The 27667-nt window shown below is 41.4% G+C and overlaps 1 protein-coding gene across 1 annotated transcript in view; it reads right to left on the bottom strand.

The window, feature by feature from the left end:
- The window catches only part of frmd3 (FERM domain containing 3), a 71886-nt gene extending 45054 nt beyond the window's left edge, over positions 1–26832 (bottom strand). Inside the window, exons 1-3 of the mRNA XM_030060677.1 lie at positions 26498–26832; positions 9008–9112; positions 5293–5335 (exon numbers count right to left, since the gene is read on the bottom strand). Of these exons, the coding sequence (XP_029916537.1) occupies positions 5293–5335; positions 9008–9112; positions 26498–26602 (253 nt within the window). The 5' untranslated portion in view covers positions 26603–26832. The remainder of the gene's footprint in view (positions 1–5292; positions 5336–9007; positions 9113–26497) is intronic.
- Between the last annotated feature and the right edge of the window lie 835 nt (positions 26833–27667).

Raw genomic sequence — 27667 nt, 5'->3', positions numbered from 1 at the left:
TGCCAGATGGAAAAGCTTGATTCATCACTCCAGAGAACGCGTCTCCACTGCTCTAGAGGCCAGTGGCGGCGTGCTTTACACCATTGCATCCGACGCTTTGCATTGCACTTGGTGATGTGTGGCTTGGCTGCAGCTGCTCGGCCATGGAAACCCATCCCATGAAGCTCTCTGCGTACTGTACTTGGGCTAATCTGAAGGTCACATGAAGTTTGTAGCTCTGTAGCAATTGACTGTGCAGAAAGTCGGCGACCTCTTCGCACTATGCGCTTCAGCATCCGCTGACCCCTCTCCGTCACTTTACGTGGCCTACCACTTCGTGGCTGAGTTGCTGTTGTTCCCAAACGCTTCCATTTTGTTATAATAGAGCTGACAGTTGACTGTGGAATATTTAGGAGTGAGGAAATTTCACGACTGGATTTGTTGCACAGGTGGCATCCTATGACAGTTCCATGCTGGAATTCACTGAGCTCCTGAGAGCGGCCCATTCTTTCACAAATGTCTTGTTAGACAGTCTGCATGCCTGAGTGCTTGATTTTATACACCTGTGGCCAGGCCAAGTGATTAGGACACCTGATTCTGATCATTTGAATGGGTGAGCGAATACTTTTGGTAATATAGTGTATGTGTGTGCCTGCTAATGTATGGCCTGTGGCTTTGCTTCACTACACAACCCATCGCTCCGTCATGGGACAGTAAAGATGAAGTTGAGGCTGAAACCAAAATTTTCATAGCAGGGATCATGGGGGGAAAAAATCACTTCAAGCTGGAGGGTCTGTGTCATAATAAAAGCCAACTTGAGGGTCCAGAACATGAAAAGGTTTGAAGCCCCCTGATGTACAAGATGAAGGAAGAGAGAGAGACTCATCCCACAGCAGGATGGGGCAGTAAATCTTCACAGAGTGGCCTGTAGGACTCACTGTCCCGATCCTCAGTATCCATGGAAAACAGCCTGCAGCCTGCAGCCGCTACATTATACATGCTGAGCAAGACGAAACGACAAAATCCACCCACCCACTGCCAGAGAACTTTGGCTGCATGTGTGCACAGGCTAGAGGGGCCAAGATTGTTTTTGATAACATTTCAGGGACAGGGGATAGGCGCTCTGTGATACTACACACACACACACACACACAGGAGGACACACACATCCATGCATGTGCGCACGCATGCATGTGAGCTGACGTACACATACGTAACATGAGACGCACAAAGACGTGGACAAGTAAGTGCTGCCGACTGCAAAACACACACACACACACACACACAGACCCTAATGTGAGAATAAATCCTGCCACAGGGAGAAGTGATGTGTCAGTACGATTCAGATCTATCCAACACTCTCTCTCTCTTTCTCCACACTGTCAGCCTCTCTCATCTCCAGCCCGTCTCTCTGATCTCCTCTTCCCTGCTTTTTACTCTTTTCTTCTCTAATCTGACTTCTTTCTTTAGCTACACTATCTATCACCTCTCTCTCTCTCTCTCTCTCTCTCTCTCTCTCTCTCCCTCTCCTCTGAATCAGCCCCCCCACGCTTCCTTTTTATCATCATATTTCCCCCCTCTCCCCTCCCCTCCGCTCTCTCTCCTTCTGCCTCTTTAGCTCTCATGGTAATTTTCTCTGTCCACCCCTCCCTCCTCTCGTCATCGCTCCTGTCCTCTCGCACATCCTCTGATGGAGCGTAATGCACCACTAATAGCTCCTTTATTAATTTATATTGGGAGGGAATGAACAGGACAGACAGAAAGAGAACTTCAGACAGAGACAGATGACGAGAGACAGGAAGGGAAAATTGTATAAAGGGATAGAGAAAGGAATGAAAGGAGAAATCCACCCTAAATCTCTTTAACACTCTTATAAGCAATGGACCGCCTATTTCTATGCTATTTTTTTAAAATTTATTTGTCTTCTATTTTGTTATGTCATCTCATAAATGGCCAGACACTGATGAAGACATCGTGTTGAGATATTTCTTAAAAAAGCTAAAATGGAGTTTGGCTGCAGAAAGTCATGCTGGGAAATGTAGGAAGTCGCTTAAAGGTGCACTGCGCAAAATTACACACACTTGATTAAAGTGAGGACCATTGAGGCCCAACTAGCAAACAACATGAAACAAACGTAATCGTGATCTAATCGATGACGATGAGAATCATGTTGACTCAAGCAACTCACAATGCGCTTACGCTGTTTTTTTTTTTTTTGTTTTGTTTTTTTTTTTTGTCAGTTAAGTCCTTACGTCAGTCGACGTTTGCCAATTTTGCACCTTTGAGTACAAGTAGACGAGGCAGTTTGAGAAAAACTGGATACAGCAAAATAAATAAATAAATAAATAAATAAATCGCAACACTTTATCACACAATAACTCCTGCAACGTGCTGAACATCACTGATTGATGATATATATGAGCGTAAGATTTGCTGAAGTTGGGCTTTTCCTTTACATTTACATCAGCAGAGATACGACAACAGCGCCTTCCATAAAAATCCCAGATGAAAACCAACGGACGGCTCTCTCAACAAAGTAAAAAGTGCTACATGTGACGTTTCAGCATGAATAAATCAGTATCACATTAATTTTGAAACATCTGTGCTATTATCACGAAGAAACGAAACAAAAGACAGACACGGTCTCATTTGTTTACAGTAATTACGCCTATGCATCACCATTAATTTGACAGTGATTTATTGATGTTTGGAAATTCGACGCATAAAGCTTTTTGTAAGTGCGTGCAAATTGGAGCCCGTAGCCTGTGATGTGGAAACGCGCGTTCACACTCCGCCTACGTACCACCAGGTCAAGAACGAGGCAGTCTAATCTTTTTGCCGAGGAGCTTTGGTCCGTGTCAGCGATCAAGTGGATCAGATCTCTCTGACTCACAGCCTCATTTTGTCTGTTTTGACCCACTATTCATGCACACATTACATGCTCCGTCCTCCTGATCCTCACACCCACAAAGCAGACTGATCCCATTCAACAACTTGAGTGTGCTTGCATTATGATACAGGATATGTGATTTCCAGATGTCTTGTAATGGAAGCTTTTGTATTTTTTATGTTTTTTTATGCACATGTACATCTGTGTATGCAGTGTGTGTATATAAATAACATCAGCAGCATCAGTGGGAATGAAAGACTTAACATTTTCAGTGTCACCATAGCCTACACACTGAATAATACAGGGCTGCAGCTTTGGGCTGTGTTCACATGCGGTGTGTGTGTGTGTGTTTTTTTTTTTCTCAGCTGCCACTCTCTGTCTTTACATGGAATCCAAAGGGAAGCGGCTGCTCAGTGTTCAGAAAGCTGCCACTCTCCAAAATAAAAAAAGGTGCCCAAGAACGCTGTCCCAGCATTTTTTTTTTCAGTTGAAACAAGTTCAACTTTTCAGAGAAACAGCTAGTGACGCCAAATGCTTTTTTTTTTTTTTTTTTTTTTTTTTTTTTTTGTAATGTGTTATGTATATATATGAAGTTATGCACTCTTGGTTTCACTTTTGTCACTCAGAAATAAAGCTGAGAAAAAAAAGCTGGGTGAACAAAGCATTATTGTTTGCTTGGATGCCTCGTTTTTCAGCCTGTGAGGTTTGCCTTTGTATTTCTCTCTCTGTTAATCACTCTGTCTTATGCTATTGTGTTCCTATGCCGTGTTTTTGTGTTTCACCATTTGTTTGTGTGGGTAAAACACGGCACAAACACTGCCAGGGTTTCAGTTTCCACTGAAGCCACAGGCACCGACAAACTCACATTAGATGGAAGGCATTTTGGAATGAAATCATGTGTTGTGGCATTTATATAAACTGTTAACTTCTATTTGTGTACACTTTTGTGGCATTTTTTTCTATTCTTTCTGTCCTTTTCTGTCACTATCATGTCCACCAGGTCATTACTCTGAATAAAAGCAAGCATAATAGCTGCATGCCACTCTTTGTAGGATCTGTTACCTGCTGTGGTTCACACTTGTTAATCAATGAACTCTTGAACTCAGTGTGAGGCATTTATGAGACACCAACACTCACTACCAGTTTACGTCACACGGATCATGACGTTGGTTGTGGCTCTGTTTATTTATTTCCCATTTTCTTTCAGGGTGGCATGTCTGAGTTTGTCACGCCTGCTGGCATTGTCTATCTTAATGTCATGTTTGTGTTTGTGTGTTTGTGTCCCTGTGGCATTTCTTTGCGTTTCACAGAGATTCTGCCCTTGTGACAGTGTCTGTCTTCATTTCCCATTTGTGTCTCTCCGTTTGAGTCCCTGTAGCATTTCAAAGAAACTTTGCCTTTCTGATGTTGTCTGTCTGTTTTTTTTTCTGTCTGTCTCTCTGTCTGTCTCACTTGGTAGGTCTTATGCACTACATCCTGTGGTTCAGGTGGAGTGATAAGGCCTTTAAAACAATCTGGGCTGCATTCCTAAAAGGCAGCTGCTGGTTTAACGCTGCGATGGTATGCACTACCATGTAAGCGACACACACAAAAAAAAAGGTTTTCTCACAAAAGAATCTGCTTCGGTTTCTGATGTTATTGTTTTTAAATCAGATTATTTGATCCAGCTTTTTTATGGTACTTTCGTGGTTGAATTTTTGAATTGGAGCAAACTGTAAATTGCAGCAGCTTTTTAATTTACAGTAAGACATCAACATCAACAACAACAACAACAACACATAATATATATTGTTGGTTTGCACGTCTTGCCATTTAATTTGGGATATAATGGATAAAAATGGCCACCTGCCATCATAACTGCTATGGTTTGTCCAACTTTAACATAGGTAAGGTCATCTAAGGTCACAGTGTTATCATCATCATCCATATTTATGTCAAGATATGAAAAGCTATTGAAACTGTTTTATTGACTTTGATCCCTTTAGACTCTTTAAAAAAATATTCACACGCAGCCTGTAGAAACTAATGACTTTTTTGTCCAGTACATGTCATATCACATCACAAGTATGATTTTTTTTCATAGCCAAAGGGATACAAATAGAGCTGTGTGTGTCTCATTGGTATGCAGCCCTGGCCGTATTTTTTGGTGTCCCTGTGGTGTTGTCTGCTCGCTGTAGAGCTTGACCCCCCGCACTGACACAGCCCTCAGGAGACTAACATGGACCCAAACTCCCCCCAGCTACTGCAAGATGGCATAAACACAGACAAACACACACACACACAAATTACACAAACTACACACAGGAGCACGCACATGCACACACGTGTTAACACTTAGTGTGTTAATGCGAACAAACATCAATGCAAAAAAAAAAAAAAAAATACACCGAAAAAAATACAGAAGCAGCAGAAGGGACACTTACACTTCATCTGCCTCACCACAGGCTTATTGGGCTCCAGCCAGTGCTGAGAGAGAGAGAGAGAGGGAGAGAGAGAGAGAGAGAGAGGGAGAGAGACAGAGGGAGAGAGAGAGGAAGAGTAAAGAGAAACATTACCCCAAAGTAAGGATGCTCATTTCTCAGAGCAGAGCATCCAAGAGGAACATCTCCAAGGATTTCCCTAAAACAAAAAGCACTTCATATTTCTATTAAATTAATGAGTAACACTTTGCTTAGAATACAATGTGACCTGAGGCAACATAAATCTATTATAAACAAACTATTCGTACTGATATATAACGTATGTATAATTACATCATAAAATTATTTGTGTTAAAATGCATCATTGCAGATTTTATGAATCTAGCACAAAAGTTTGATGAGAGTCTGTATTTATTGTATATTATGGCACACAATATCATGAACTGACTGCTGTGACTGTGCAGGGCGGTCGTTCTATCTTTGATTATAATACAGTTATAATATGCTTAATGTAATGCTAATATGTTTATAATTTGACATTTAAACTTAAAATAATTTTGTAATGAATAACACATGAAGTGCATTAAAGAAACAGTAATCCACAAGATGCTGTGCTTTATACTGATTTTAGAGCAGCTAAATGGCTGAGGCATCACACATTATGTAGTATGCAGGAGTCTGTGTGTGTGTGTGTGTGTGTGCGCGCGCGCGTGCGTGTGTGTAGTTGCAAGTGATCTGAAAGTGGATTCAAGTTTCTCAATTATTAAATGCACCCACTTTTACTTTTATTATGGATTTTACTGAAAATCTGGGAAGACATCTTACTGCCCTAAATCTCTTTACTAAATTTGGGCAAATCACCCAAATTATACGTCCTAAGTGCAGCCGTTTGTGTGTGTGTGTGTGTGTGTGTGGTTTGTTTTTATTTATAAATATTATAAAGCGGTCTTAATAATTCACAGCTTTGGTTGCTGTGAGATTTCCAGCCATGGCACAGAGATCATTTACAAGGAATCATGGGTAAACACGGATCAACAACCAGGACACCGTTGCCATGGCAATACCAGGAATGCGGAAGTGGGGGTCTGTGCCTCCATGTGTATATGTATGTCAGCAAATGTGGTGAAAGACCACATCTGTGAACATCATGGATTAAATTATAGAAGCAACAATTAAAAAAAAAACAAAACATTTACACAGCATAAAAGTGTTTGTTTAAGGCCACTACAACAATTTCAGGTTTGAATTTGGTTAAAGGGCAAGAAAACTGTGGCTAAAAACTTCACTCACAGTACAAAACATCACTGTAAGTTGGGCGCTGATCCCACTTCTATAAAGGTGAAGACACATCCCTCCACCAGGCAGATCATAACATCCTCACTTTCCACTACACTACTTCAGATGTCAGACTGCTCCCTGTCTCTAGTTGTGTCTCCTTCATGTAATCCTTTCCTGGTGGGAAAACACATCTCTCTCATGTTTGATGCACCATGCACCACTGTAAGACACTATTCAATACGACTTCAGCCTTCATGGGGAAATTAAAAGCAAGCAGTTGTTAATTGCAAACAACAAAGAGGAAACAGATCATATAATATCATACACATCAAAACAAAATAGAGAGAAGAGATAGAAGGTTCAAGAAAAGGCTAAGCTGACAAGGAAAGGAGAAGGCTGTTGTTTTAAACTGCTAGACGCAGGCTGCCACACCCGGCTGTGCTCGTTTCATGATGTTTAAGATGGCCTGGCCAAGTTTGTGTACAAGGAGGTTGGCAGTTTCTTGCCACAAAATGCACTGTTCTGTGTTCAGGATCTATGTTTTGTAACACTCGTCTGGGGGCATCTGGGTCCTCGACTCCGATATTTTAATGCCAGCCCTGAATGTTTGGTTTGTTTGGAAAAAGTTGGCATTCTAATGTTGACGAGAGGAACTTTACTTTAGCGAGAGTAATAAAGTGCCACACGACAGACCGACACAAGCAATCCCACTGGCCCTCTTCTCATTTCTCTGTTTCGTGCCTCCTCATCTCCTCTCTCCTTGTGAGGAGAGGAGACATGTGAGCGGATGTGTGTGTGTGTGTGTGTGTGTGTGTGTGTGTGTAACTGTGAGATTGTGCTTCTGTGCTCAGCGAGTCAACCCAGAGTAAATAATAATTCACAGTGAATAACAGTATAAATGTTTTGCTTCTGATAGAGCCATATGTTTGTATTTGCTGTGAGATGTGATAGTAGAGCAGTCAAGAAACAGCTGGAGACAAACGCCTGTCTATTACAGATACTGTTAATATCTCCACTAATAAATCTGGCAAAAACTCACTTGATCTTGTACCAGTTTTCTCACATCTTGTTTAATTATAACTGTGTAATTTTAATTTCTGCATGATGGAGAATATTGTGAGTAAAATAGAGTGATTTAAGTTTAAAAAAAAGAAAAAAAGAAAAAAGAAATCCACATATAGGCCTGTTATTCTCTACCAGAATGAAAAATGTATGCCTGATAAATGAAACCTACATATTTTACTGTCTGGCACACTATATTGAGCCAGTCTGGTCAAAAGTCTAGGGACAATTTATTTCAGCCCAATCTATCTCTACATGGATTGTGAGTGGAAATTTTCAGTAGTGCAGAAATCTATGCAATAAGTGCTATGATGATTGTTCTGGACAGGGAAACAGTAAAATAAACACTGTGCCATAGGACCAATCTTAATTAAAAGCCATAACAACATTAAAGAGACACATAAATTCTGTTCTTTGCTGAGGAGGCGGATGTTTCAGATCATGGTGTGCCTTCCTCAGAGCACTGAGCTCTGTCTCTAAATGTTGAATTGTTATATACTGTATTGCATATTGTATTGTTATGCTTATTGCATCACAAGGTTGCTTGCAATATTCACTTATTCACTGGGCTAAGCTCCTGATGTATTCAGAGCCCATCACTCCATATTGATGTTTCCTTCTTGCACTTGTTATTGTCGCATTCTTATTTTGAATTTGAAATACAGCTGGCAGCAAGCTCAGTTATAGTTTGGAGACAAGGTGTCTGGACACACGGCTCCCTGAGTGTGTAGGCTGTTTGCCATATGGTGACTGACGTGCTGTGATGTAATTTACTGACCACACTCTGACTAACATCCGATAACAAGATCATAACAGACATTTCCAGTTTGGCTCTGTTGACTCGACACTTCTCTTAACAGATGTACTCATTAATTTGTTTGTTTTTGTACATTTGCTGTGATTTTGTGAGGTTTGTTTTAGAGCATTTTTTAAGCAAATATAGCCTGCAGCCTACGCTATCATCTGAGGGGGTGAAAGTTAAATGTCGCAACAGAAAATTGCTTACAAGGGCTTCATAATGAGACGGGGGGCCATCCAAAACAGCACAGGGGCAGGATATGAAAGTTGTTGAGAGAAAACTGCTGTTAAAGGGAAACACTGATGGATATTGTGCTGATTTCTTCCACTGCAACACATTTAGAGGAAACTAAACTCATACAAACTATTTCCAACATAAAAGTATAACTTGTGCTATTATTCCCTGCCTTGGAGTGAAGTCATGTCAGAGTGTGATGCAGGAGAGGAGATGTGAGATGTGAGAGACAGATGTCCTCCTGATCATGATCTCAGTCTGAGTGCTATATTGCCTTGGGTTAATTTGAGTGTGCATGTGTGTGAGTTCCTAGATTTGTGTTAATGTTAACATTATGGGGGTTACCCTCTGTTTCTCGGGGTCCACATATCTGATGCCAAAGTAGTCTTTCTCCAGCAGGTTGTAGTGGTTACACACATGGTCCAACAGGAACTGGCCTTTGGTGTCTCTCTGTGAGGGAATAACACACACACACACACACACACACACACACACACACACACACACACACACATACACACAGTTACTTCTATTCATACGACAGGTAATTTTAAGTAAAGCAATCTAATCAAATTCACAAAAGCCACGCTGACAGCTCCCATAAACGTCTCAGCTGTATCTTCTGCTCGCTGATCCCAGTGGGGAACGCCCTCTTTGGGATTAGTTCCATGATACACACAGGTTTGTAAGGAGCAGATAAGGTAATATCTCAGCTCTCGCAGTGACAGTGCATCTGCTGTGACTGGCCTTTCAAACAGTCCATCTGCAGTATATAAACACACCACAGAGAGAGGGCGATCAATAATCGCTCTGCATTTATTACCTGCGCTCAGTCAATATCTACTCATCACATACAGACAGTACACAAGGATTCTCCTTCCCATGTGTGTTGTTAAACACGTACATACACATGCAATTACATGTATAAACGTTAAGATGTTATTTAGCTCATATATGGACACTCTCTCTCACTCTTTCCCTCTCTCTCTCTCTCTTTCTCTCACACACATGTACACACACACTCACACACAGACACAAACGGCTGCACCTTCTCAGTAGAGTACCCTTTCCCCTTTCTCGCCCACCCAATCTATTGACTAAAGCTGTCAATAATATTTATCAAGATGTCCTTTTGCCATATGAGCCATATATCATGTGCATCTGTGCATTCTTTCTCATGAGTCTTGTGAGTATGCATGTGTGTGTGTGTGTGTGTGTGTTTGTGTAGGCACTTGTGTGTGTGTGTGTGTGTCTGTCCTTCCCACCACTGCTCTGTAACCTGCTGATGGAGGAGGAATCTGTGCTCAGCTGAGCAGGACTGATTGATTCCACTTGGAAATCAGTCATTTGCCCTTGTTGTTATCCCAGGAAGATTTACTCAACAGCATCGACAGCCCTGCACTTGGCCTGCAAATTAAATATTATACTTTTGCATTCAAGTGATCTCCCGTCTCTCATGTTTTATTTATTGTTCTGGTCTTGTGGGGGCCCCTGTTCTCACTAATCTCTACTGGATGTTAAACTGCACAAATTGAGTCTTGTCTTGACTGGTTCAAACAAGACCATACTCATCTTCAGAAATATTCAAAAACACTATGAGCTGCACTCATACCCCTTCTGATTAAAGCGAGATCATCATCATCTTGACCATGATTAGATCTGGAGTTGAGGTTTCACTTTTCAAAACATCTTGTCATCAACAACAAGCTATTTTGCACATTTTTTTTTTTTTATATAGCTAATCATTTCTCAAATGTTGCCAAATGTGATCTTAGTCCTTATATCTTCTGATGAATTTAAATTTTCCGATGAGTTCCCTAAAACTAATCCAAACCCGACCAAATATACCAAGAGAAATACCAAGTTGAAATCACATCAGCTGGGACAGGCCATAGACTGGTAATAAATCAATTATATCACCAAACAGATGCTTTCTTTGCATTTTTAGTGACATCATGTCAATGTACTGTGAAATACACACAACATATAACTAATTTGTGACTACTGCGTATCACCTTTATGTGTCTGCTGCAGGTGTGATGTATTAAGTCTGACAGGTGTGATTATTTATTCTTTGTGTTTTACTACACGCCAACTGGACTATATATTTTTTATTTTTGCGATGTGAGAAAAATCCACAATAGGTTATGTGTGGATCAGGCCTGGGCTGTCAGGCCTGCTGTTGCTGGGGTAAATGAGAAGATTTTTCCTCAGCACCATTTTATGTAGCTGGTCCATCAGACAAGCTGCTTCAGTGCACCAGATCAGATTTGAAGTTATCTGGTGTACTTTCTGAGTCATACAAGATTCCATGTTCACTCATTAATTTTTGACAAATATGTTCCACTCAATCTTTTTTGCTCCACTTAAATTATTATTGAGAAGGAGAGATACAAGCTCATGGCTGTTCGCCATAGGAAGAGGAATGAGTGGTCACAGGCAAATTGTGAATTTTAAAGTTTATTGGTATTTTAAAGTCCCCATGAAATGACCTCACATGACTTCTACTTCCTGTAAAACAGGAGTATCTAAAATACATCTCCTGGTGTATGTAAATTAAAATTTCAACCAATAAAACCTTCGTAAATCCTCCCTCACCCACCTTTCCCTTCAAATAAAATCGTGCTTCTCTCCCAGACTGATATCCTGTTGAGTTAGGGATTGGTCTGTCCTATTGGTTAACACCTGTGAATGATCCTTCCCTGCACTATGTTCCACCTAAACATCCTGTTTCAACAGGAAATACATCAAATCAAGAAAGAAAGAGTCCTTTCCAGGTGGTCTGGAATGTTGGCAGTAAAAATAAAGCCTGTGCTGTATACAGTCAAAAAAGCTGAAATTCTCATCTCAAGCAATATGACGGCAATTTTTATTTAAATGCACAGTGCATATGACCCTGTTCAGTCCTTGTGCCAGGTGTGTCACTAATCACACTTAATTTCTTCATGCACCACCTCACCAAACCACGCAGAGCAAAATCCTGTGCATGTATTGTCTTTGGTGAATACAACGGATCAACAAAGGGACCCTTTAACTAGAACCCACAATGATATTTCTCAGTAGGCCTAAACAGTCTCTCCTTGTCACATACAGTAATTGCTGTACAGGTGTCAGTAAAAACCACAATGGCAATATGCTTTCTGAGGGAGCCCAGCATCAAAACAGCAGCTTTATCTACTACATGACAATTAATCCAGAGCAAACATATTTTTAGCAGCTGCGCATATGATATTGTAGTCTACTGTATTTCTACAAAAGCATGGGAATTTATCTTTTCAATGCAATGAAAAATGTATAAAGAAAAATGAAACATGTGCACAGTACACGGTGCACAAGAGGAGTTTGTATCTAGGCCACTCATGCACACATACAACATACAGTCCATTCCCACACAACACGGCACACAGACATTATTAACTTTTAATTAGCCACCATTCTCTGTTTAACTGTTTTCACATGCTGACTATTTTCTCAGAATCTCAGAGTCAAATAGAAAAATAATCCTATCTGCAAGGACGACTGTCCTCACTACTTAAAAACACCATAAATACAACCGGTCAGATGTCCCTGTTGACTTGTTTTACATCACCACGGTAACAACCAGCTGGGAGTGAACTTTAACATGAATCTCCCTGTTGGCTGACTCTGGGGTAGCATTATATCACTTTTGCAAAAGTAAGCTGTCACTCAAACTGTGTAGTGTGTGTCCCCAAACAAGTCCCCAGAGTAAAACATTGCAATTTTATGTTTCTGCGATTCAAAAAATAAAAAATTTCAACTAAATTTAAATTTCAACGTTTATGACACTGAATGCATTGCATATCAGCATTTACTCTTAGAGCCAATGAGGTGGAGCCTGTGTCAATGCCATGTGACTGTTAACATGAGCAAACGCTCATTTACATTAGGTTGTTAGCTTTGTTAGCCATCAAATCAATTGGTTAAGGTTAGGAAAAGGTTTGTTGTCATGGTTAAGGTTAGGAAACTTTTGCCAAATTTGCTAATAATAGCTACCTAATATTAGTGTCAAGTTGGCAGGAAAGTGGACCCAAACGCAGGAACAGAGGCAAACAGGCTTGAACTGTGGGATATTTAATGGAAACTGAAGTCAGGTAGAACAGACAACTCAGAGCCAGGCAGACGAAGGCAAACACTAAGATCACAGGGAGCAGAGACTCTAGGAAATCAAGCGAACACTGCCAATGAACCGACGAAGAACTGATCTGGAAACCAGGCTAAAATACACTAGAAACTAATGAGGAAACAAGACACACCCGGGGAAGGTGCTGGAACACAAGACCAGAGAGCACAGAGGACTGGCTGAGGGAAACGCTGTGTGGTGCGGAAAGCTGGGAAGGGCAAACAAAACCTGACATAAGAGGAAAAGGAAAATTCACCAAAACACAAGGAAAACACAAAAAACAAACATGGCTCTCCCTTGACACGTACGGGACACAAACCAGTCTGCAGAAGCAGTGTCCTGTTGTGCTAACCACCACGCCACCTGTCTCCTAATGTGGTGCTTTTCGCTCACTTTATACAATGAAACTTGAAAATGTGACATTTCAGCATATCCTTGCTTTGCAGAAACATAAAATGCCAACATTTTTTTTTTTTTTTTTTTGGTGACTGGGCTGGTGTCCTGATGGGTGTGTCAGCAGCTGATGTCCTAGTGTATGTTTTCCTGATGATCTGTCGTGGTCTGTGTGTATGTGTGTGTGTTATGCATTTTGCCGACATGAGCCAATGTCTGTGTGGCAGCGTGCATGCCGTTATACTGCCAGGAGAGCTGTTTTGAGCATGCTGATGTGTGCATGTGTGAGTTTTGCGTGTGTGTGTGTGTGTGTGTGTGTGTGTGTGTGTATGCGTGTGTGTGTGTAAAACCAACCTCATAGCCCAAAGGTCAAACACACAACGGTAGATATTAGATAAAAGACGTTTCAGCCTTCCCCTCTGAAAGGATTCTGTCTCCGTCAATATGTGTATGTGTGTGTGTGTGTGTGTGTGTGTGCGTGTGAGTATGTGTCTATGTGTGGGTGTGTTTGCGTGTTTCTGTCTACATCTCTTTAGGATTTTCGGCTGATCCATGACAACAGCGCTGCTAAGCTGTTAAATCTGAAGAGCAAACAGGCACAGACGCACACAGAGGGAGGAGAAAGACAAAAGAAAAAAGGAATAAGGAGGGGAGAAACAGGAAAGATGCCACACTGGGAAAAAAAAAAAAAAAAAAAAAAAAAAAAAAAACATTTATTAAAACCAACACCTTTCTTCTGCCTGGTTCAGGGGGCAGAGCACCATGCAGAGAGAGAGGAGTTAAAAAGAGATGGAGAATGAATCAGGGCCACTGAGAGAGACAGTAAAAAAAAAGATTGAAAGAGTGAGATGGAAGCAAAGAGGAAAAAGTAAGAGAGTTGAAGATTAAAGAAGGAAGAGACGGAGCGAGGCAGAGAGACAGAAAGAGTCCATGTCATGTCCAACAAGGGCTGAATACATATTTTATATTTCCAAGGGCTGGGCATTAAAAATTAACCTGGTCACCCTGTCTCTACATGATCTCACCTAATGATGGCAAAGTGCTCTTCTACTTCTCACATGAATACATGCACACACACACACACAAGCACACACACACATACACACACACAAGCACACACATTTATGCAAAGCCTCTGAGTGTACTCAGTTTAGTTGAAGCAAAGAGCACTTTGGATGGAGGGTCCCTATCGCTCTCTCTCTCTCCCTCTCTCTCTCTCTCTGTGTGTGTGTGTTCGTGGGTGTCCATCCATCTCATATTTCTCCGGATAAAGCTGCCTTTTACAGCTGCAGCCCAGGCCAACACAGACATCACAATGCTCGGTATAAAAATACATATATGATCAATTATGCATTTCTATATCTGTTTTGTATTTACAAAAACGTCCACTTGACTTAAGATCAATCAAGTAAGCATTGCTTGTCTGGATGAGTTTTGTCTACATTTAAGAGCCCCCAAAATACTGAAGAGACAAATAGGATTTGAAATCAAATGGAGCAATAATCAACTATCCAATTAACTTAAAGGGATGGTAAAGTAAAACATGGAATGTTTCATTAAAATGTTCTTATTGACATCACTGGATGTAAAAAACATTGTGAAACTGAGAATCTGAAGTCCTTTCTATTCAGAGACAGGGCATATATATATATATTTTATTCTTGTCATCCCCTGTTTGATTGAATCTTTACTCATCCTGCCAGCCAGGCCCAATGAACAGCAGCGAGGAACAGCAGCTGTTGGCTTGTTAGCACAGCACACCAATATTTTGCCATTCCTAGATATAAATCCACAATTTTACTGATGATTATTTTACCAATAATGTTATATCAGAGAAGGTGAGGGCTAGCAAAGTGCGCCAGTCTAATATGGAGCTTGGTGTCAGTCATGGACTTTCACATATCAACTCTATTACTACAAGCCTCCATGGTTTTTAGTGAGTGAGCTCTGCAGCAATGTTAGCTTTGAATCCCCTTCTAGAAAGTGGATATCTGATTAACCTTATTGACATGATGAAAGGATTAACATCATTGAAAAAAAAAAACCATTACATTTTACATGTTCAAACTCTTATTAGGGCCCGAGCACTGGAACAGTGCGAAGCCCTATTGTTATTGTAGTGTTTTTTAAAATGTATTGTTTGATCAGTGAATGGAATGAAAAGACAGGAAAGTCTACAAAAATCTAAAATCTAAAAATCCACATGTCCACACCTATTTCACCTCCAACAAGCAGGGTATTTTCACTGCAGTTGGTTCTGGTTCTATCAGAGTTGAGACTTTATTGTTATCCAAACTAAAGCCCCGTCAGTCCTGCTGGGATGTTTCAACTCCTGAGACCCTGTTTCAAAACAGCTATTGACTTTTAGGACCTGACTTTTAGGACCTAAAGTGCTTTATAGAAAGTAGTTAAATTGAAGAAATATATATTTATATTTACAATGGATGGAGTGAAAAGAGAGCACACGCTGTCAACAGCTTGCTCTGACCTACAATATTCAACACAACGTGTGATTTGGGATTGTTGTGTTATTGCTGCCAGCAGATTGGTCACCAAGTCGCAGTTTTGTGACCGCTATATGAGTCCAGCACTAGGACCCTGGTTCCTTTGGCCCAGTTAACCACTGCTTGTTGTTTAATTAATATGCATGCCAGCTCAATTATGACTGGTCCTTATCTCCTCCAATGCAATTCATTTCATGACACGGCATACCTAATTGGCCGGGGTGAAACGCAGCAAGACGAAAAAGCGTTTAATTCATCGGATCCCCCAGCGAGGAAACTAACACACAGTCCTATCTGCACCCATGGGAGAGACGGAGGGAGGGGAGAGGTGTGGGGGAGGAGAGGAGGAAGCCAAGGAGGAAATAAAGGAGAGCGAGGGGAGTGGGACTTCAGAGGTAATGATATGCCCTCTTTCACCTCGGCGTAAAACCAATCTTAAGCATGGGGGTTGCTGTTGAGACAAATGCTGCGCTAATCCACTGCTGTTCTCTGTGTAAACAATGGCCCACCTGAGGAAAAAAAAAAGAGATTCGAGATAAAAGAGAACCAATGTACCAATTTTTTAGCAGGTGAATGTGAATGTGCATGTGTGCGTTTGTGCGTGAGTGACAATATTGTCCTCCTTTTCTTTACAGTGCCAATATTTTCAAAGCCAGTTTGTGTTTACCACCCAAAACCAACTCCCCTACACCACCCCAACAAGTGAATGGATTGATCGAGCAGGGAAAAATCAATGTGCTGGACAGTGTGTGTGTGTGTGTGTGTGTGTGTGTGTGTGTGTGCATGTGTGTGTGTGTGTGTGTATGAAGCAGAGCAGAGGATTTAAGTGGAAGATAAGAACTGAGCACAAATCTCTCTCTCAGGGTTCATAAACACAACATGTTTTCCTATATGTGTCTTACACACATAAAGCTGACATTTATTAACCTTTTTTTAAAAGATCAGACTACTGCACAAAAAAAAAAAAAAAAAAAAAACTGAGAGAAAAAAATCGAACAGTTACATCTTATAACAGCTTAAGAAAGTAACACATAGAGGCAGGAGGCAAACCCAAAGCCTCCTCTGAGGCTACACTGAGCAAGAGGTTGAAAGAGAGGGGAAGAGGATCAAACACCTCCAGCCAGGAGTCAAATTACAGATGAATTATTATAACGTGCATCCCATTTATATGAGGGAGAACATCTTAGAGAGCTGTGTCTGACCTCTCCACCACCTTTCAGCTTATGGAGGAGATACAGCATCAGCTATACTATTTGTTAGATTAGTGGATTTTCAAATATACCTAGTGTGCAGTATGAGAGGGAAAAAAAAGCAGAAAACCAAGGCAAGTTACTGTATACAAGGCAAAAACACTGTAAAAAAAAAATCCACTCAGATACATCGGGGAAAACAGTGACACAGAATTAAAGAAAATCTTGCAATCTTGAATCTTGCAAAAAGACAGACACTTTATTTTCTTTGATGCCACTTCAGCACAATAACCATGAAGGACAATTTTTTTGTCGTCTCACAAGATTCGGCGTGCAGCATTGCTCTGCTTCTGCTTTTTTTTTTTGTTTGTTTGTTTGTTTGTTTGTTTGTTTGTTCAATTCAAGGATACTGGAATTGAAAATGTTGGCTTCAAGCTCCTCAGTCAGGGACTCACAGGTACAATAAATTCTTTCCATGAGCTTCAGATAATATATTTTTTTGGGTAAAAGCTGTTTGCCTTACTTTCTAACAGCACAGGGAAGAACAGATGGTAAATACTGCACAACATCGGTCATCATTACCTCATTTATTTTCTATGTATGTTCTGAATCCATCAGATTTGTTCTGTTTGTATGGTGTTTATTCCCATGTCACTGAGAGAGACTGACTTACTCGGCAAGCGAAAGAGAAGTGGCTTATGTGCTTGCAAGTGTGATGTAATAATTGACAATCTTTATTTATCAATATCCTGGCACTTGTGCTCTTGCACTTTGAAGCGTTCACAAAGTGTGAAGGGTTGATCCTTCCCACCCCGGTGAGCAGCACTCATCACATGCTGGCTGTGACCTTGTCCCAACGGGGAAGGAGACAAACCAATTACCTTATCATCATCTGTCATGCCGGGTAGGCACACACACACACACATACACACACACATGCATGCACGCACGGATACGAAGGCATGCACACAAAAACATACATGTTAAGCACACAGCCTGCACATGCGCACACTCCCACACACATTAACGTCACGCCTGGACACACAACCTAATAAGCTTGGAGGTAGAGCCATAAATTATCAATATACTGTATGTGCCCGGCCGGTTTCTATTAAGACGGATCTTCATCACTCTCGCTCTGTACGTGGCAGGCCACTAATTCACAGGATGAGAGGGAGAGGAGAACTGCAATGATGGCATTATCGTGGCGGTGGAGGCACTGGTGTGTGTGTGTGTGTGTGTTTTGAGTGTGTGTTTACGTGGGTGCAGGGAGACGGCTGTCTTATCTTTGCCCCACAGGATGTTCAAAATTTTGTGGAGGAGATAAAAAATCCATGACAGAGAGAATGAGAAACACAGAGAGAATGAAGAGGAGAGATCGGGTAAATGTGAGCCCATGAGTTGATGTGACTTGCCTGCTTTTTTGTTTGTTTGTTCGTTTTGGCATAGGTTTATATGTGAGTATCTGTGTGTGTGTGTGTGTGTGTGTGTGTGTGTGTGTTTGTGTGCGTGCTAGCCACTGCCTCTCTATCCATTTATCTAAGGTCTAACAGTGTGACGCCATACCTGCAGGCTATGGCGTGTGCACTGTATGAGGAAAGAGGTTAACACACTAAGACACACAAACACAAACACACACACATACAAACACACTCAGTGTGGTCACACAAAAATATATAACATTCTGTTCAGAATGACAACAATTTTCGGCTCCACAGATGTCATCAAACACAACCTATTCCCATTTCCCATAACATTTTACAGATCAGATACATGTACAGATATAGAAGGAATAGATACTCAGCCTGCTGCTCTGCACAGTAATAAGTTACTAAGAGCTAATAAACACATGCTCTAGGTGTGTAAAGATTTGGCTTAACAGAGATTGCGTTCAAATAAAAAATCAGTATTTGCCGATTCAGTTGAAGAACAATTGTTTTCAATAATTGATTAATGATTTAGTTCATGTTAGTAAACTGAAATTTGAGTCAGGCATTTGATCCTGCAATTTGAGCCAAACTCGTATGTGGAAAAAAAAAAAAAATCAGCAATCAAAATTCAAAATGAGTTTAGTATATATATGAGTGTGCGTGAGTGTGTGTATGTGTGTGCGTAAAGAAGAACTGTGAATGATTTGTTGCATAGTATTTCATACCAGCTGAGGCCAAAGCCAGAGCGATTCATTTACTTTATTTATTTTTGGAGCAGATTGACGCAGTTGAATCCGCAGGAATTATAATCTATGCATCAATGCAATGAATGCATATTTACACCCTTAGCATGCACAATAACAAAAGTGCACAGATACACATATATGCACATATTGTGCTTTTGAAGTCATCTCGTACCAGTGGTTTTCATTACAGTAGAGACAGGCAAACTGGTCTGAGAGCCTTTTAAGTCCTGCACAAAGCACCTGTGTTTGTGTGAGTGTGTGTGTGTGCAGCAGAAAGAGCGAGGGAGTCAATGAAACAAAGAGAGATGGAGAGACAATTTGTGCATGCGTGTGCGTCGCAGGTGCTGCGTTGGGGCGCTGCTGGCACACGTGTTTTTCTGTGTCGGAGTGTCACCAGGAGTTTTGTCGATGCAGATGAAAGGCGAGGCTTTCAAGCTGATAAGTCGAGACACACGCTTCTGTTACATCAAAGTAGACTGTTGTGTTCTGCACCAGATGCTGGCTACCAGACAAACCAACCCAGGCTCACAAAACATGCAAAACACCAGGAGAAACCGTGTCAGTGTCACATTTTTCCTTGCCTGTTCATTTTTAACATTAGCTGGCGAAAATGTCCTAACCTTAACCCTGACTTTTTCCTAGCCTTAACCATGTCCTTTTGGTGGCTACAGCTTGCTTTGTTAGCTATAAAGAATAGGCCAAAAAACAAACAAACAAACAAACAAACAAACATACAAACAAACATAGGCATCTAAAAATTTTAGCGCTATTCTTTAACACACATTTTGCACTGCATGTACACACTGTGAGATGAGGCTGGCTGATACAGACGATACACTCCACAGTAAATAAATACACATCTGTTAAAAAAATGAAGTGAGTAGTAAGGTTTACTTGTTCAAGCCTGTTACATGGAATTACCTTGTTCGTAATCTGTGTTGTGCAATGTTTGATTCACCCTGCAGGCTGGTAAAGGCAGCTTCACACCATCCACCCTGCTGAAGTGCCATTGAGCAAAGACACTGAATGCCAACTACCTCCATGGGCGCTGTCCTGGAGCCGACTCTGACCTCTAACCTCCCCGTGGAGCTCAAGCCAACAGGCCTTATTGTCTCTGTCAGACTGAAGCCCTGTATCTCCCACTGTTGTGATCTTCATGTTTTAACCTCATTTGAGGATATAACTGCTCCTTTGTGGCTTCTGAGATTTCTTCAGCCAGTGAGTTAATGAAACCTTCTCAGAGCTAATTAGATATACTGGAAAATGAACAATCTAAAGCCATCCCAAAGCTAAAGAAAGCTAAAAACAATCTGTTTTTCTTAGTTGCTAAAAAGTTAAAAGTTAACTCTGGAGATGCATGATTTACACCCGATAACAGCATCACTAATATGTGCCCTTTTTCCCCACATACCCCTCTGTTGTGTTCTTATTTCTCCCTCCCCCTCTCCCTCTCTTTCTCTGTTGTTCGTCTTTCCTTCCTTTCTCCTTTGTGCCCTCTCTTTCTCCTCTTCTCCATTTCCACCTGCACATCTATGACCTTCCCTGCTCTTTTTTCTCTCCCTCTTCAAGTATCCCCTTTCCTCTGTCTCTCTGTTGTCTCCCTCCCTCAGCTTCATCTCTCTGTGTGCCAGTCTCATTTTATTTTAAATCTGTTTCATGTTTTAATCTGTTTAATCTGTTCCTCCCCCCCACCGCTGCCACTACACCTCGTTTCCCCTCTTCCCTTGATTCCTCACTGTCATCTCATCAGTCATGTACTGTGACCAATCATTTCTTATATTCTCACATCCACCCTCCTCTGTTTCCCAACTTCCTTTTATAGCGCCCACCACCCGTTCACCACCCGCACCTCTATCCCTCCATCTCTGTGTCTTTGCTTCCTGTCAGTTCCAGGCACAAGTCAGAAGAAGGATTAATTCTCTTTAGTCATCATTGGAGGAGCATCAAAGAGGCGCCGGCGAGCGGGACAAGAATAGAAAAGACGCTGCTATTTATAACCTGCTACAAAGAATGCCTACTAGCTGAAACAATAGCACTGCCTCAGCATCACACACTCACACACACACACTCACGCTCGCATGCATGCTATAACACTTTTGGAAAACAGACACACAGTCAGCTGCCCACATGACAAAATGCAAGTAAATGAAAGACAAATACCACCTCAGCAACACACACATACACACATACACACTCTCTCTCTCTCTCTCTTTCCCCTTGACGGTCTAAAATGCAGATCCAGTGGAAACCAATATCAATGTCCAGCAGCTATCTTTAAATAGACTGTATCAGTAATATATTGATAAGGTGACTTACACCAGAATAGAACAGAAACAGGCACATCAGCAGGATATATTTCAGGTTATGAATATTTCAAGTTATTTCAGGCCGTTTCTGAGCAACTATTTCAGTTCCATGCAGTAATTTGATGTTAAGGCCGGTGAATGAATGTCTGTAATTGCAGAAGTTTGGCTCGCTGGCTACTTTTAAATCTTTCATGCAAGAGAGCCAAGTTTAACCCCCCCCCCCCCCCGCCGTCCCTTGACACACACGCCTACACACACACACACACGCACACACACACACATATGGTGTAACGCATCGGTGACAGCTGACTAATGTTGGCTTCATGAAGGACAGTGATCTCACTTAATTATACATGATCTGTCACAAAGATGGAGGAGGGAGAGAGAGAGAGAAGAGAGAGAGAAGAGAGAGAGAAGAGAGAGAGAATATGAATGAATGTTATTAGAATAGAATGAAAGTGAGAATGGGTGGACAGATGAGAAAGCGAGAGAGGAGTAAAGTAAGAAGCGGCAACTGGACCGCAGAGTAAGTTGGGGGGAAAGACAGAGTGGGAGAGGAAGGAGAGGAGAAGGGGACAGAAAGAAGAAGAGAAGGAGAAAGAGAAGATGGGTAAAGGAGAGAAGAAAAAAGGCAGAAAGAAAAGGAGGGGAGGAGGAGGTCAGAGTGTATTGATCCTGATGTGTCCCTCCTGCAGCAGGTCTGACTTCACAGTATGCCTGAACATAAGAGCAGCAGGGTGGACACATTCACCCCCAGGCTCGACATACACACACACACACACACACACACACACACACACACACACTCACTCAGAGACCTGTGGGCATATACAAGCGGTCCCAGGCACGCGCGCACACACACAAACACAATCTGCTTGCACACGGCACACGCAAGCACATAAGCCCTTGCTTCTCTATCATGTTCTGCTGCCAAGATACACTGGGTGTCAACAGAAAACAGCTTGAATAATTACACTGTGCTGTGGGCTATTGTTGTTCTTCATGACCCTGGAGAACATGAACCCTGTTCAAACACCTTCTCATCCCTCTAGAAACGTATACCCATCAACTGAAGGAAGTTTAAATCAGTTTTACCAGGAGCACTCAGAATGGTAAATAAGTTCACCGAGGATCTGAAAGGCGTGGCACTTCTTCTACTTCTCCCCTCAGGGAAAACGTCTTAGTTTGTCTAGGTGTAGTCTAGGGGCAAGTGCACATACTGTTTTGTAACCTGCTCCATAATATTTCTTTAGTGGGGTTTGGGAGATGGACGGAGAAAGCATCACACACACATGCACACACATACACACACACACACACATAGACAATGACATTGCTGTAAGGCCACCACATAGACATGGACTGTGTAAATGATAAGTGTGCGCATGTGCATGAATGAGTGTGTATCACTATGCATATGTAGATCATAGCTATGCACGGAAAAAAATAAATAAATAAATAAAGCTATTATCAAGTCATGAGGGCTCGTATTCAGTGTTAAAATCTTTCTTGACACAAGATAATAAAAAATTGCCAAGTGGGATGAGACACAATAATCCGACCTGTTTCCAGCGCTAATCAATCAGTTTGCAGAATTTTCATATTTCCAAACAATGGGAAATGTGTAATTATCTCATCACACCGGCAGATTTTTTTCACTTGTATGGGATTAAACGACTTGTTAAAATAGAGATTTTTGGAAGTGTACTCCATTTATGTCTTTCATATGGGGCTATGGGCCTGGTTTTGCACTTTTCATACAATGTATTCTTTTCTTTTTTCCCTTTTTTTATTGCATTCACTGATTTTACCTGCCAGCAGTGTGGGGTTTTGGTTATAAGAGGATGATTTGTTGAGCATAAGATGCAATGAAATGTAAATTAATTCATTGCAAGCACATGATAAAGTATCAGTCCACTAAAGCATATGTAGATATACAAGATTTTAATCAAACAGTTGTAAAATGTAGCCACACACAATATTATGTTTCTCATCCATCCTCATCCCAACTGCATCCTCTACTCCTTATGAAATCTCCCATTTTCAAGTCCTTTAGAGATAGTGTACAGTCTTCTTTTAATGAGGATAATCCATTCAGTACCAAACACAATGTTTCCCAAGGGATCCTGGTTAATGTCAGCCATGTTTTTATGCGATGTAAAGAACCAGCATTTTAACTAAACTTGATGGGAATAAGGATATGAAACCTGAGGATCATAAAATTCACATTAACCAACCATCCCACTGTAAGTCATTTCTGCAGAAGCACAGTTTGAGAGAGGACCGGTCACAAATACAATTCCTGTGACGACATCCCATCTATTGCTGTCTTTCGCTTCTCATCCTGACCTACATATTCAGTACAATCGAAAGACTCGCAGACGGAGATCAGACCGGAGAGCAGAATGGAGAAAATATGAAAAGCAGACGATGCATACAGCTAAGGGAAAAAAGAAGTAAGGAAAGTAAGAGATGGAAGTGTTGCTCCGCACAGTGAAGGGAGCCGTTGTTGTTGAGCCCGGTGTTGAGAAGTGTAGCATGAGGAGTGCAGGATGTCATGAAATATGTAGGAAGGAGCAGCACAGCACCGGAACACAAAGCCATTAAAGAAAGCAGCACTGGAGAAAGCAGCCAGCTAGAAACATAAATGTCCATTTCCTTATCATGCATAGATACACAGGAACACAGCTAAAAGTACACACACTCACACACACACACACACACACACACTCACACACACACACACACACACAGTCTTGGCTTCTTGCATTCACACGCCTACAAGTGAAAAGCCACACTTTAATGTTTTCGGACAGATACACAGAATGTAACACAACTTTTGGCTCTCAAAGACACACACTCACAGATATACATGCATGTGAGCATCAAGAAATCACACACAGACAAATGCTCTCTCTCTCCCTCTCTCTAACTCTCTCTCTCTCTGTCTCTCTCTCTCTTTCTCTCTCTCTCTCTCTCTCTCTCTCTCTCTCTCTCTCTCTCTCTCTCTCTCTCTCTCTCTGTCTCGCTCAGTGGGCTTAATGGTGCTCTGTAAATCATTGATTGGCTGGATGTAGAGGAACAGGGAGACAGTTGGTTTGACATGGACCGAGTGTGTCTGCTCTTCCTGGGTCAGACAACAGGACCGAGACAGCTGACATTTTCTGTTGAGGGCAGCTCAGGGTGAAATGGTGTTTTAATGAGGTGCATTTGGCTGCATTCAGTCTGCCTCCTCTGCTCAGTTGAACTGAATATTGTGAAATCAAAGCTTGATGCTAAAAAGGTGGTTCTGGTGGAAGAGAGGGTTAATTTGGCAGTAAAGCTGTAGTTGCAATGGCAATAAAACTAATCAGAAGCCAACTTCATTGAATTTAATTGATTTAAACTGAACTGAGTAGGATTTAATTGTCCAACCACGTTGTGACCTAGCCATCCACACAGTTTTTTGTACTGTACATTTGGTGCAGTATTTGAAATTAGACAGACACTTGGGTTTACCTTTACCTCTGTGGCAGCAGCTGGCACCTCCAGCTCAGGGCTGAGTGAGTAAAGAGCACAGCAGCTGGCTAGTCTCTCTCACTTCCAGTCAGCAGGGATGATCTACACACTACAGGCCCAAAAGATTTACAGCTTAACTCTTTGTGGCACAGATCCCTGTCTTCACAGAGAGAACCCAAATTTTCTGCTGTTTAAAGAGCCATGAAAATGCCTCATTTCTGCCAAAATATCAGATCTGCTCATGAGTGACGGTATGGTGACAATGTAAGCCTGCTATCCATTTTGTGGAAGAATCTTATGAAGGCAAACATATGTCAAATTATGTGCTTTTTTGGCCTTGTATCAGTTTTACAGATGTCATTAAGACAGGGCCGCACTTTTGTGGTGCTTTACAGTTAGAGCATCACTTTGCTGTTGGGCTGTGTATGTTGCCAGTGCATCAAACATCCAAATCCATGTCTGAGCAAAAATGCTGATCTAGAGTCACTTTGACCAATCGATCTAAAATAAAAGACAAAACTAAACATATATCATCTGGGTGGGTCAGTTTGAAATCTAACATTTCTCAACAAAAGCATAGCTTTCTGAAACGCATTTTGGTTAACCACAGGTTGATATGCAGGTGGTATACCCAACTTTATCCAAGGCATTTGAACTAGACTCACAAATCAACATAAATATCATTGAAATAAAGATGATGAGAGCGTACAGCGTGCCACTTCTCAGCAATAAATCCACCTATTCAAGCACCTCTACATCGAGAAGCTTTATCCTGCAGCTGCTAATACAGCTGAGAGTCAAAACACGGCCTCTTATCATAAGCTGGCCTAAGCCTGTCTTCTCGTGCAGAGGGCACTGGGCACTACAGAAATGAGTTTCTCGACTGTGTGTGGCAGTGTCAGTGATACTCCACCAGCTAGGGGGAAACAATATTCATCAGTGCTATAATCAACAGAAACATATGCACACAAGAAAACACATGGGATCCTTCCCTCTTATACACACATTAACACACATACATACACACACACACACACACTGCCTGACATGAATGATTGCAATCAATATCCCAAATAGTAGTCCTCTTCCTTCGCCTCTTCATCATCATCATTATCACCACCACCACCACACCCATGCTTCATCATTTCCTCTGCTATAATAAAAACTTCATTCGAACTTCTGTCTGTCTCGGTCAGAAATCCCTTTAAGTCTTCCCAATGAGGCCAAAAACACACAACCCTAATACATATTCTGGCTGAGGTTGAAACTATGAATAATAGTATGACAGGTGGCTCTTCCCCCCACTTTGACATATCTCAAAAAAAAAAAAAAAAAAAAAAAAAAAAAAAAAATTGAGTGCAACATGCAGCTCTGAGCCAGTTGATCACAGCAGAATGAAAACTAGTGGATCCAAAATAAAACTGGCCTTCGTCGGTGAAATAAACATGAGGAAGACCATATGGGCAGAATAGCAATAAACAGCATGGGACTGATACATCATTGGGAATGAGGATGTAACCGGATACAGGCACTTGTTTACGGCTCTCACAAATAAGATGTTGTGTGTAAAATAGCCTGATAATCACACGGGGAGGCGGACGAGGGAGCATGCGGGATATGAGGATACCTGGATGCTGCATGAGATCTCGGAGTCGTCCAGTAACCGGATCGTACACAGGACCTCCTGGTCCAAGGAGCGGATGCTGGGGCTGCGAAACCGGAGCATTTTCATTCTTCTGTCGGTTCGGTTTCAGCTTCTCATATCAGCCGATACAAACAGGTCCACACACACCACACACACTTACTCACTCACACACACACACTCTCACGCCCTCAATCTGTGGTCTCTGTCTCGTGCGACGCTTGCAGGAATGAATGGATGGGTGGAAGGATGGAGGGGTGGATGAATAAGAGAATGGATGGATGCAGTAGAGCGGGAGGGAGGAGAGCTTGCATCCGTCTCCTGCCTGCCCACTGATGTACCTAGAGGAGAGGGAATGGCATTCCCCTCTCTCTCTCTCTCTCTCTCTCTCTCTCTCTCTCTCTCTCTCTCTCTCTCTCTCCTGTGTATCCCCTACTATGCGCTCTTCTCGCGTGTGTGTCTGATAGGCCATCTACTGTTTTTTTTTTTTTTTTTTTTTTTTTTTTTTTTTCACGTTTCAATTCAATTTTCCAGAGAAACCTGCAGTGATATCAGATCGCCATAGGTGTAGCATAATGTAAAAAAATCCCCCCGGCGGAAACTGAAATATCTTCCAGCTGATTGTTTTGAAGAAAAATACAGAAAAACTCGCCTGGAACTTAATAACTCACGGGTTTCGCATTGATTCACATGATGATTAATCATCTCAATTCCAGTATCAATCTTCGCATCACACTTTGACTAGATGGCAACTAGATGTTGCCTAATTTCATAAAGATTGATGGGAGGCAAGGTATTTATAGAATGATTATGTAAAAATTCACTTATTCACACACTCACACACATACACGCACATAACGGAGGTATTATTGCATTATTTATTATTGCACAGCAGTTGGGTTTAATAAATTTGCCTAAAACTGGGAAAACAAGTCAGAACCTCTCTGCAGTTACATTTTCACAGGAGAGACAAGATTAAAGAAATAATAATAATAATAATAATAAATAATAATAATAATAATAAATAAAAATAAAAAATAAAAAAAAGAATAAGAATACTATAGGCTTCATTTGTTACAACGCCACCGAAATTGATCAAGCTCATTATATGGTGTACTGTCCCTTTAATTCTGAACGTGCTGAGCGTGCTTAGTG

Source organism: Myripristis murdjan, chromosome 9 (assembly GCF_902150065.1).
Source record: "Myripristis murdjan chromosome 9, fMyrMur1.1, whole genome shotgun sequence".
Classification (NCBI taxonomy): Eukaryota; Metazoa; Chordata; class Actinopteri; order Holocentriformes; family Holocentridae; genus Myripristis; species Myripristis murdjan.
This window is presented reverse-complemented; position numbering and strand designations above follow the sequence as displayed.